This window comes from Brassica napus, chromosome C5, assembly GCF_020379485.1.
Source record: "Brassica napus cultivar Da-Ae chromosome C5, Da-Ae, whole genome shotgun sequence".
NCBI lineage: Eukaryota > Viridiplantae > Streptophyta > Magnoliopsida > Brassicales > Brassicaceae > Brassica > Brassica napus.
In genome coordinates, this window is record NC_063448.1 from 12,402,416 (window position 1) to 12,415,464 (window position 13,049).

Sequence of the window (13,049 nt, forward strand, 5' to 3'; positions counted from 1 at the left end):
TTCTAAATATGAATATGTGTGTATGTATGTATATATTGTATATGTATATGTAGTTGTGGGGTTCACTAAATAGTGTAGAACCTTTACCCAAAGGGTAGAACCCCATTGAAAGTGCTCTAACCTTTAGGTAGGGGTTCTACACTATTTAGTGGATCCGATAACTACATACACATATACAATATATCCATATACACATATTCATGTTTAGAACTCCAATGGGTAGAACCTCATTGGAAGTGATCTTACGTGTTAAACGGTTTTATTTGGTAAGAAATATACATTTGGCTTCCTTTTGTCTGAGTAAACTTGAACTGATTCAAGAGTTTGGTATCTTGGTCATCAAGTGCTTGCCAAGGATTGCCCGTCACCAATCTCTTCGTCCTCAACATTCTTATCTCGTTCGTGCTCGTGCTCATTCTCTTCTAACGATCTTCCCATAGTTTCCTTCGTGAAGAAATACGTCACAAACATTCCAGCAATACAAACTCCACCAAGAATCAAGAAAGCAGTTCTCATACGGTTCGCATCAGGATAAACCTGGTTTATATCATCGCCGTCTTCTACCTCTCTCGTAGCCCACAAGAATCCAACAGTGCCCACAATAGCCCCAAGCTTACCCGCGGCTCCAGATATCCCGTGGCAAGTCGACCTAAACCTAGCCGGGAAAAGCTCCGCGGGAATGATAAAAGTTGTAGTGTTGGGACCAAAGTTACAAAAGAAGAAAACGAAACCGTAAAGAACCATAAAGCCTTTCTTTGTCTGCTCATGCTTAGACCAATACCAACAGTACGGAATCCCCGCGGCCAAAAAAATAACGGCCATGAAGAAAAACCCCATAATCTGGATCCTGACACGACCTACCTTGTCGATGAAGAAAACTGTGAACCAGTAACCGGGAATGGTAGAGCAAGCGGCGATGATGGCTCCTAGTTTCGCCACTTCGAAGGTTGCGTCGTAGACGTTTGTGGTGGCGGAAGAAGAAGGGTTGTGGGAGTAGCTACTGAAAATATGGGAGAGGAGGAAGTTGCTTGTGTAGAAGACGACGTCTACTAGGAACCAGTTAGCGGATGCGGCAAAGAGGTCACGGCCGTGGAGGCGGAGGAAGCGAATGGAGAAGAGCTTGTAGGTAGGCGGTGGTGAAGGAGAAGGTGGCTCCGTCGTTGTTTCGTCAGAGATATTCGATATTGACATGACTTTTTGCATGTCTTTTGCTGCTTGGACGATATTGTGTTCCACAAGTGCTGTGTACCTGCATGCATGGTTACATTTACGAAATCGAGTTTTTGGTATTTTGACTTTTTCCTTTTCTATTGAATGCCGTACGGACTAGAGTACAAACTGTAAGTCAAATAACATGTTTTTCATAATGGACGGTGATGGACGGTGAAGTTGGACGGTGAAGGAGGTGATTTTGTCAATAATTATGGCTTTCACATGTCCAAACTTCTTCTATAAAAGGAGAGCTAAGCTGAAGAGGAAAGATATCCCAAAATCAAAATCACAGAGAGAAGTGAGGAAGAAGAAGAACGTGAGAGAGAGAAAAAAAAAATTCTTTTTTCTTACGGGTATTTGGGATCGGGTTGAGAGAAAATTATTTAGAGAGTTTGAGTATTTTCTCCTATTATAACGAGAAAATTATTAATCGATTTCTCCGTTATAATTGAGAGGTTGTAACTCCTATTATTTTTCTCGTAATAAATTCTTCTACCTTGTCCGTGGTTTTTACCCTTTGGGGTTTTCCACGTTAAATCTGGTGTTCCATTTATTACACTATTTCTCAAATTATTAGCTGCGACCCTGCTCTATCCGGTCCAGTTTTACAACAAGTGGTATCAGAGCATAGGTTCTGGAAGAAGCAATGGCGGCAAAATTTGAGATCGAAAAATTCAACGGCAGTAACTTTGCGCTGTGGAAGTTGAAGATGAAGGCTATCTTGAGAAAAGATGGTTGTTTAGCGGCCATTAGTACAAGACCGGCTACATACACAGATGATGATAAATGGAACGAGATGGATGGGAATGCTATGGCAAATCTTCATCTTGCCCTTGCAGATGGAGTGTTGTCAAGCATAGAGGAGAAGAAGACTGCAAAGGAGATATGGGATCACCTTGCAAAATTGTACGAGGCCAAATCGCTGCACAATAAAATTTTCCTCAAGAGGAAGCTTTATACCCTTCGAATGGGAGAATCTACTTCAGTGACGGAGCACATCAACACCTTGAATACTTTATTTTCTCAACTCACTTCGTTGAGTTATAAAGTAGAATCACAAGAACGTGCTGAGCTTCTACTTCAAAGTCTACCAGATTCATATGATCAACTCATCATCAACTTAACAAATAATGTCTCCACCGACAGTCTAGTCTTTGACGATGTTGCAGCTGCGGTTCTAGAAGAAGAAAGTCGGCGCAAAAGTAAGGAAGACAGACAAGAAAATTCTCAAATAGAGGCATTGACGGTGATGAGAGGGAGATCAATGGAACATGGCTCAAGTGGGAGTCACAAACATGGTAGATCAAAGTCAAGAAGTAAGAAGACTTTTAAATGCTACCACTGTGGCAAGAAGGGTATTGTTGGGAATTGAAGAATTCCAACCCTCAAGGAAATATCGCAAACACTTCAGATAATGGAATCGCGCTATGTTGTGAAGCAGCAATTTCAAGCGAAAATAGAAGAAGGTTCGCTGACATATGGTTGTTCGACTCAGGTGCTACATATCACATGACCTCTAGAAGAGAATGGTTCCATCATTATGAACCCATCTCAGGAGGATCTGTGTACAGTTGCAATGATCATGAACTTAAGATTGTTGGCACTGGATCCATTCAACTGAAGATGTATGATGGTACAGTTTGTACTATTCATGAGGTGCGACACGTGGAAGGCCTGAAAAAGAATTTACTATCTGTGGGGCAACTTGATGATCTTGGTTGCAAAGTTGAAGTTCAAAATGGTACTCTAAAAGTAATTAGAGGAGCACTTGTGCTTATGAAAGGAGAGAAGATAGCTGCGAAGTTATACATGTTAAGAGGAGAAACTCTGTCAGAATCAGAAGCATTTGTTGCTTCAAGCAGTTCCAGTGAGAAAGCTACTACGGTGTGGCATCAGAAACTTGGGCATATGTCTGTACAAGGCATGAAAATTCTTGCAGAGAAGAAGTTACTTCCGGGTCTCACAAAGGTATTACTATCCTTTTGTGAGCATTGTGTGACAAGCAAGCAGCATCGGTTGAAGTTTAGCACGTCAAATTCTAGAAGTAAAGTCATTCTAGAATTGGTTCACTCTGATGTGTGGCAAGCACCAGTTATATCACTAGGAGGAGTGAAGTACTTTGTGTCCTTCATCGATGACTACTCCAGGAGATGTTGGGTGTATCCTATCAAGAGTAAGGCAGATGTGTTTTCAGTTTTCAAAGTTTTCAAAGCACGGGTGGAACTTGAATCTGAGAAGAAGATCAAGTGTTTGAGGACAGATAATGGAGGTGAATACATTGGTGATGTATTTAGCCAATTTTGTAAAGTAGAGGGCCTCAAAAGGCAGTTCACTACATCATACACTCCTCAACAAAATGGAGTGGCAGAGCGGATGAACAGGACTCTGTTAGAAAGAACAAGAGCAATGTTGGGAGCTGCAAGCTTAGAGAAGAAATTTTGGGCAGAAGCAGTCAACACCGCCTGTTATGTGATAAATCGGTCGCCATCAACTGCAATTGAGTTGAAAACACCGATGGAGATGTGGACAGGAAAGCCCGTCGACTATTCAGACCTCCATATATTTGGGAGTCCAGTGTATGTAATGTACAATAACCAAGAAACTACAAAGCTAGATCCAAAGTCTAGAAAGTGTGTGTTCTTGGGATATGCTGATGGAGTAAAGGGGTATCGCCTGTGGGATCCCACTGCCCACAAGGTTATAATCAGCAGAGATGTTATCTTCACAGAAGATAAGAAGATCGAAGAAGAAAGAAGCAGTTCAAAAGAAAGGTCAGAGACTGTAGCAGTACAAGTGGAAAAGGAGAACTCTTCTGGAGCAACACCAGAACACGAGGAAGCCGAACCTGCCGAGTTGGAAGAAGAACTTGGTAAAGGAAAACGTGTAAGAACTACACCAGCTTGGCACGAGGATTATGATCTGAACTACAACGTTGCATATTGTCTTTTAACTGAGGACGGAGAGCCATCAAATCTCCAAGAAGCAATGAGCAGTCCAGATGTTTCTCAGTGGATGGAAGCAATGCAAGAAGAAATTGAAGCTCTACATAAAAATAAAACTTGGGAGCTCGTACCATTACCGCAAGGAAGAAAAGCCATTGGAAACAAATGGGTCTATAAGATCAAGCGAAATGGTGATGACCAAGTGGAGCAGTATCGTGCTAGATTGGTGGTGAAAGGATATGCTCAGAAAGAAGGCATTGACTTCAATGAAATTTTTTCACCTGTGGTTCGACTTACAACAGTTCGGATACTGTTGGCAATGTGCGCTACATTTGACTTACATCTAGAGCAACTAGATGTGAAAACAGTGTTTCTTCATGGAGATCTTGAGGAAGAAATTTATATGCTCCAACTAGAAGGTTTTGAAGAAAAAGAACAAGAGAACTTGGTTTGCAGGTTGAGCAAATCTCTGTACGGTCTAAAGCAGGCGCCAAGATGCTGGTACAAGAGATTTGATTCCTTCATTATGAGCCTTGGATACATCAGACTTCATGCAGACCCTTGTGCATATTTCAAGAGGTTTGGAGAAGGAGAGTTCATTACTCTGTTGCTGTATGTAGACGACATGTTGATAGCAGGCCCCAACAATGATCGTATCAAAGAATTGAAGGCACAGTTGGCTAGGGAGTTCGAGATGAAGGACTTGGGACCAGCAAACAAGATTCTAGGGATGCAAATTCACCGAGACAGAAATAATAGGAAGATTTGGCTGTCACAGAAGAATTATTTGAAGAAAATCTTGCGGAGGTTCAACATGCAAGATTGTAAGCCAATCTCTACCCCACTTCCTATTAATTTCAAGTTATCCTCCGCTATGAGTCCTAGCAGTAAAGAAGGAAGGATGGAAATGTCTCGAGTACCGTATGCATCAGCAGTGGGGAGCTTAATGTTCGCAATGATTTGTACACGACCAGACATTGCACAAGCAGTGGGAGTAGTAAGTCGGTACATGGCGAATCCTGGTAAAGAGAATTGGTATGCCGTAAAAAGGATTTTACGGTACATTAAAGGAACCTCGGATGTTGCATTATGTTATGGAGGATCAGACTTTGTTGTCAGAGGCTATGTTGATTCAGATTATGCAGGCGATCTAGATAAAAGCAAATCCACAACCGGTTATGTGTTTGCACTTGCTAGCGGAGCTGTAATTTGGGTTTCAAAACTACAGTCAATTGTGGCTACATCGACAACTGAAGCAGAGTATGTAGCAGCTACACAAGCTAGTAAAGAGGCGATGTGGTTGAAGATGGTAATGGAGGAACTCGGGCACAAACAAGAGAAAATTTCTCTTTTTTGTGACAGCCAGAGTGCCGTGCATCTTGCAAGGAATCCAGCCTTTCATTCAAAAACCAAGCACATACGAGTCCAGTATCACTTCGTTCGTGAGAAAGTGGAAGAAGGCACGGTGGATATGCAGAAGATTCATACAAAAGAAAATGTAGCAGATTTTATGACGAAAGCAGTCACTACTGACAAGTTTATTTGGTGTCGATCCTCTTGTGGCCTGAAGGAGACGTAAGCAACATGGAATGACAAGGTAGAAAGAATGGTGTGAAGATCTGATTGATCCTCAATCAAATCTTCAAGTGGGAGATTGTAAGTCAAATAACACGTTTTTCATAATGGACGGTGATGGACGGTGAAGTTGGACGGTGAAGGAAGTGATTTTGTCAGTAATTATGGCTTTCACATGTCCAAACTTCTTCTATAAAAGGAGAGCTAAGCTGAAGAAAAAAGATATCCCAAAATCAAAATCACAGAGAGAAGTGAGGAAGAAGAAGAACGTGAGAGAGAGAAAAAAAAAATTCTTTTTTCTTACGGGTATTTGGGATCGGGTTGAGAGAAAATTATTTAGAGAGTTTGAGTATTTTCTCCTATTATAACGAGAAAATTATTAATCGGTTTCTCCGTTATAATTGAGAGGTTGTAACTCCTATTATTTTTCTCGTAATAAATTCTTCTACCTTGTCCGTGATTTTTATCTTTTAGGGTTTTCCACGTTAAATCTGGTGTTCCATTTATTACACTATTTCTCAAATTATTAGCTGCGACCCTGCTCTATCCGGTCCAGTTTTACAACACAAACTAGTGGACTAGCTGGAGGTGATACCTGAGGTAGATATAAATATTAGATGAAAGAATAATAATACTATAAAATATTAAATAAGTTATATGTATGACTGGTGAAGACTTTTATTTTGTTAAAAATGATTGGTGGTGTCTTGGAATAAATTACGTAAGGATGACATGGCTGGTAAGGTATATACCACAGTATTTGGTATCCATCCGAATATCCCTTCCAATGTCTTTTTTTTTGCAAACAATTTTTCATATTAAAAACGAAAGGAAACAAAAGTTTACAAGCCCACTGACTTCAGTTTGGTAAGGAGCCCCGCCCAGTAGAGTTTTACCCAAATCAAGAATCATAAAATTGCCCCTTAAGGCCCAAAACAATATTGGAAGTAACGATGAGTCGTTTACAAAGTTGGACGACGATCAGAGATCACGCAAAGGTTGGAGGTGACGAAATTGATCGGAGGAGTTGTATCAGCTGAGCCATTGCTGCATCATAGTGGAGGATGTTGAAGGATTGGCAGACCGGAGAGAGAGGATCCTGTCTTTGATTTGCCTATCAATCCGACGGGTTAGAGATTGAGAGGAGGTGAAGATCTTCATGTGGAGTCTTGTGTTCCGTTCTGTCCATGACCAGTACAAACATGCTTGCCAACAGATAAGCGATAGCATACCTAGCGGAGATCGAGGACTGAGACCTTGAAGCTGTTCCAAAACTCTGCTCCATATTCGTTCCGGCTGTAAGCCACATTTCCTTATCAGTACACTCCATATTCCCCAGGTGAAGGCACAATCAAAGAAGAGATGGTTTCGACTTTCAGGTTCCAAGTTACAAAGCAAACACAGTGGTGATGTCGTGATCAGGCCCCAACCAATTAATCTGTCTCGGGTGGGACATCTATTCAACACAAACAACTAAGCTAAGAAGCTCTACCTTGGCACCCCACCCTTATTCCATACTATCTGATGCCACAGAACAGGAGGTAGTTGAGTTCTAAGCTGATCATATACCTGCCCAATAGAGTATCTGGTTGTTGTTTGTCCTTCTATTTCCCACTCATAATAGTCCTCTCCATCATTCAGACTGATCATTGTGAGCACTGCATGAATCTGTACTTGAGCCTCAGATCGCGCTGGAGGAAGCTGCCAAGCACCATTAGTTTGAAGGGAAGCGAGAGTCGCTACGTCCGGAATCCCAAGTGATGATGATTCGCCAAGTTGAAGAAACTGTCTTATGCTGCCTAGCGAGGACCAATTATCCATCCAAAACCGACAGGTGAGACCATTTGAGACTCGCATTTTTATACATTGATAGATCAAGGGACTTAACTTGAGCAGTTTGTTTATTTGCCAAGAGAACCTTCTGTTGGGTGGGGTGGTCCACAAGTTGCTGAGGCTACCTTGCAATACTTCCTCAATGAACCAAGCAACCCAAATCGAACCCGATTGGAAAAAGAGGAGCCAGATTAGCTTAAGACAACAAGCCTTGTTCCATAGAGATAAGTCTTTGATTCCCAGTCCACCTTCTTTCTTTGATTTCGTTACTGCTTCCCATGAGACCCTAGCAGTATTGTGACTCTCGATATCACCTTTCCAGAGGAAAACACTACATAAAGAGTTTATTTTTTTCACGCAGGCTTTCGAGAGGATGAAGGTAGAGCACCAGAAAGTGTTAATCCCAGCTATAACCATCTTGATCAGCAACAACCTTCCCGCAAACGACAAAGATTTGGAGCTCCAAGATGAGAATTTTCCTTTGATTTGCTGAAGCAAGACTTCACAGTTGAGCAGTGTGAGCTTCTTTGTTACTAATGGAACTCCCAAATAGCGAACTGGAAGGGATCCCATCAGCATTCCCGTCGAGAACTGGATTAAGTCAGATTCAGCGTGAGAGAAACCTGAGGCAAAGAAAGAAGTCTTATGCACACTCATAGCCAGACCAGCGCACATCTCGAACTCTCTAATGACCTGAAGCACAGCTTGGACAGATTCAAGACTTCCATCTATGAAGATTAGCAAGTCATTTGCAAAACATAAGTGGGTCATTTTAGTTGATGAGCATTTGAGATGATAATTAAATTTCCTCTCATGTGCAGCTTCCTTGAGCATTAATGATAAGTTGTTCAGCGCTATGACAAAGAGATAGGGCGACAACGGGTCTCCTTGGTGTAGGCCACGAGTTCCTTTGAAGAAACCATTGATCACACCGTTGTATCCAACCGTAAAGCTTGTTGTGCACACACACACTCTGATCCAGGAGATGAATTGTTGAGGAAGGTCCATAGCATCAAGGCAAGAGAATAAGAAGGACCAAGACAAGGTATCAAAAGCTTTCGCTATATCAACTTTTATAGTTATACGCTTGTGGCATGTTTGCTTATGATACCCGTTTATTAACTCTCCCGCTAAGGAAGTGTTTTCAACTAGAAGTCGTCCTCTAACAAATGCAGTCTGGCTCGGTACAATAAGATGGGACAGGATTGGCTTTAGTCTTCTCACAAGCAACCGCGACACCACCTTGTATAGCGTATTGAGACAAGCGATCGGGCGAAAGTCAGTGATTTGTGAGGCGCCAGGATGTTTAGGAACCAAAGTGAGGATAGTGGAGTTGGTAGTAGACGGCATGAAGGAGGTGTAGAAGAAGTGACGGATGGAAGTGACAACTTCAGTGCCTAAGATGCTCCACGCAGACTTGTAGAAACCTGAAGTTAATCCATCTGGGCCCGAAGCCTTGTTTGGGTTAAGCTTGAGCAGAACAGAGGCGATCTCCTCCAGAGTAGGAATTGAAGTCATCAACTGCCCTTGATCCTGAGAGCAACGGAATGGAGTTAGCCCCTGGAACCATTGAACCGAAGACTGAGCAACTTGCGGTGCAGGGACAGGACCTAAGATATTAGTGAAGTGACAGACAGCATGAGAACTCATGTCCAAAGGATCATTCAGAACGACACCAGAGGCTAGAATGAAAGATCTAATCATGTTGTAGCTGAGGCGAGTCTGAACAATCCGATAGAAGTAAGTTGTATTCTGGTCACCCTCCTTTAGCCAATTAATTCGAGATCTTTGTTTGAAGTAGCTCTCTTCTATCATCCTCAGGAAGTTCCATCTTTCTAGGGCCTGCTTTTCAAGTTCAAAAAGCTGCGTAGTTGGAGTTTGCATCACTTGTACCTGCACATCTTGTAGCAAACAGTTAGCCTCACTAACTCTCTTTTGTATTTGTGAAAAATTCTCTATGTTTAGTGTTTTAAGCTCTCTCTTGATTTGCTTTTGTTTCCAGCATAGGGCAGTGAGGTTCCATGCAATGCTTCCGGCTTGTGTCCATGCTTCGTAGACCACTTGGAGAAAGTCGGGGTGTTTGGAAAGATAGTTATAGAATTTGAAAGGGCGGGTTCCATGGGTTGGGATTTTGTAGGCCAGATCGAGGATACAAGGACAGTGATCAGAGGTTAGGGCTGGCAGAAAGAAAGCAGTACAGTTGGGGAATAGGTTTAGGATTTGACTATTGATGAGGAGGCGATCAAGTTTTTTAGCCAAGGGAGACTCAGGTTGCTTATTGGTCCAGGTGAAAAGAGGACCTTGAAAACGAAGATCATACAGTCCCATTTGGTGAAGACAATCCTTGAACTCAACCATACTACTAGTGAGGTAGTTGACATCATCATGGGAGTTTTCAGAGTAATGAGCAATCTGATTAAAGTCTCCACTCATGATCCATGGCACCGTGTCAAGTGATAGGGATTGGCATGTGTTAAGAAGTTCCACCCATAAATCCGTACGCTCAGCTCTCTCATTTGAAGCATAGACGGCAGTATAAACAAAAGGGAAAGATCCAGGCAGCTTGACCTCGCATGTTACAGCTTGCCTCGATTGATGCAGAATGCGTACGGAGACAGTTTCCTTCCAGATAACAATTATGCGACCTTCAACGTCCATAGAGTGATTAGAGGCATAGTTCCAGCCTCTACAAAGTTTGGTCATTAAAGGGCTCAGGTTATGATTCTTGATATGTGATTCCAAAATGATGTCAAAAGAAGGTTGTTGGCTCGCTAGCCATTGACAAAAAGGGTGTGCTTGTCCGGATCATTCAATACGCGGACATTCCAAAAAAATATTTTAGTATTCATAGATGCTAATTTGTTAACCTTACAATGTCAATGACTCATTTGAAACAAACAACTAATTTGTTAACCCTCTGAATAACTGATATATATATCAATAAAAGATAGCTATTAAAATATACAACTAACAAAAATTGTTAAGGAATCTAATATTATATACAATATATAGATTGTCATCAAACCATAGTTCTAAACCCACCATCAACTCTTAACATTTTCAATAGACTAGAAAAACGTTTTTATGGTCTTCATTGGTTAAAGTACAATATATTTATTAAAAACTAGAGTTTAAATAATGTTTAATTGAAATCATGGCATCTATCGTTTTGTTTTTAAAATATATGTTGAAGAAGCAGAATGTCTTTTTGAATAATTTTATATTTAAATCTTCCAACATATGTTAAACTGCAAAAAATTGTAAAATATATGAAACTGCTGTTTTCTTCCCAAAGGAAAGAAAACTACAAAATAGGGTAAAAATGATATTAGTTCTATAGAATGATATAAGCTTAAATCTTCTAGCTTCCAATATTTTATATGTGGGACAAGTAGCCAATAAATAGTGAGGCAAAAACGTTATGCCGTACGTCCCTTCTGATTTGTGATTGGAAATATAAAATATATAAATAAAGCACAGAGACTTTTTTTAAATAATACTAATTAATTAATATCAGTACAAAAATATGGAGAAAGTTTTGGACGAACCTCGCGGTTTCAGGCATCAACGTTCGCCAGTACAACGTCAGTGCAGCGGGAAGAGCACCGATCATAAGGATCAGCCTCCACGCCACGTCAGCTTCAACCGGAGCCTCTCCATCAGCCTTCGAACCGCCGCCAAAGTTTTTAAACGCCACACAAACAGCCATCGTCACGGCTGAGCTCACAAGAATCCCCGACCCTTGCATGGAGAACACGGCAGCTATAAAGGCGCCACGTCTTCTCTTATTCGCAAACTCCGACATGATGGTAGCCGAGAGCGGGTAATCACCACCGATACCCAAACCGAGAATAAACCGAAAGAAACCGAGACTGACCATAACGCAAGACCTACTACTCGTGCACACGGAAAAGCCACAACCAAAGGAGCTTAGGATCATGATGATCAGACAAATCCCGTAGACTCGGCGACGACCAACTCGGTCGCCGAGGTAACAGAACACGAGTTGACCCGTTGCTGTCCCGAGAAGAGCGATGGCGTAAGAAAGGGAGAGAACGGCTGTGGTGATGGAGTCTCCGTGGTAATAAATATGGCTAATCATTTTCATGATCGGTGCGATGCAGAAGAGGTCGTAAGCGTCGGTGAATAGTCCCATTCCTGCTATTATGATCGCTTTGAGATGGTACCATTGTATTCTAGCTGCATCAAGAGACAACAACACCTTTGGTGTCAACGTCCTTTTCTTGATCTGCGATTCTGAATTCATAGCTTCCTTCTTCACCTCTATTTGGTTTTGTTTATCGAAGGTTTGGACTTCGTAGGCACAATAAATTGAAACAGGACATTATTGATTGTACTTATAATAAGTTAGGTACAAGAAGTCTCTGTCTCTTTTTCATTACATTATTTCTATGCTCATGAAATATGCTGCTTATGCTTGAATCCGAGAAAGACTTGGTGAGTTGTTATATTCTATTTTGTGTTGTCACGACGTGCACATTATTAATTGTTTGAGAATCTCCGGCAGACTAAACCATGCTTTTGTATTAATCCATTTATTTTGGTTTAATTCACTGGTGAAGGGATGTGTAAACAACATGCAGACAGTCTTAACATGAAAACCTCGCGGAAACAACACTACGTAGACCGAAGGTCAGAAAGTGATGTGTTGTGTTTCTTTGAGCTTTTGCTTTGCTTTTTAATCGGATTGATTTGTTTCGACTTTTGGAGTTTTTTTTTTGTTTTCTTTAGTGGTTTTATATGGAACATGTTCATTTCATGGGAAAAGACGCAATTAGACAAGATTTTAGAGTTATGTGTTACAAAAAAAAAGACAAGATTTTAGAGTTTAGCTAGATTATATTATTGTCATTAATAAAATGAATTCCCTACAATTACATTGTATCAATACCATATCCAATTGTTTACAATCTTGTGTTCATTGCGTTTCCATTGTATTGGCCTTCGAGCTCACTATGTATATACAGCAAGTTAGACTAAAGCCTAAACATGTCCAATAGATGACACCTTTGAAGAAGTTGTGATTGATGGATCAATCCAGCGCCGATATAGATTGTGGGAGGAGTCATGGAGCGTTTCTGGTTATAAACTGGTTCGTCCATCATCAGTAAGGATCAAAGCCGGCGGATGAGAGAAGAAAGACCACCACCACCACCTTGGGTATACATACTTGTGTTGAAGTCCAGCTATGTTCCAAACAGTAACTAGGTCATCCATCTAGTGTAATCATGTGGCTTTGACACTCAATCTTATCCTTGTTAATCAACACACGACACGAGCAGCATCTGCCATGAGCCCCCCGATGCCTAGGCAAAGTGATTATCAAAACTCACAATTTTTCTGGTTGATACGTGTCAGAAAGTAGAAACAGACAACAAAATTGTATCAGGAAAAGACAGATCTAAGCTATATTTGTCAGAGCCCACGAAAAGGTCACATCTTTCTAAACATGTAGGACGATCGAAC

At 41.2% G+C, this 13,049-nt stretch overlaps 1 protein-coding gene across 1 annotated transcript; it reads right to left on the reverse strand.

Moving 5' to 3' along the window:
- Positions 1-339: 339 nt before the first annotated feature.
- LOC106421248 (probable inorganic phosphate transporter 1-8) lies at positions 340-1,191 on the reverse strand. The gene has a single exon (XM_048757228.1). The coding sequence runs from the start codon at positions 1,189-1,191 to the stop codon at positions 340-342; it is 852 nt and encodes a 283-aa protein (XP_048613185.1).
- Positions 1,192-13,049: the final 11,858 nt, after the last annotated feature.

Excerpts from the sequence above, each read along its gene's own strand:
- LOC106421248 (XM_048757228.1), bottom strand. The coding sequence starts at position 1,191 with ATGTCAATATCGAATATCTCTGACGAAACAACGACGGAGCCACCTTCT.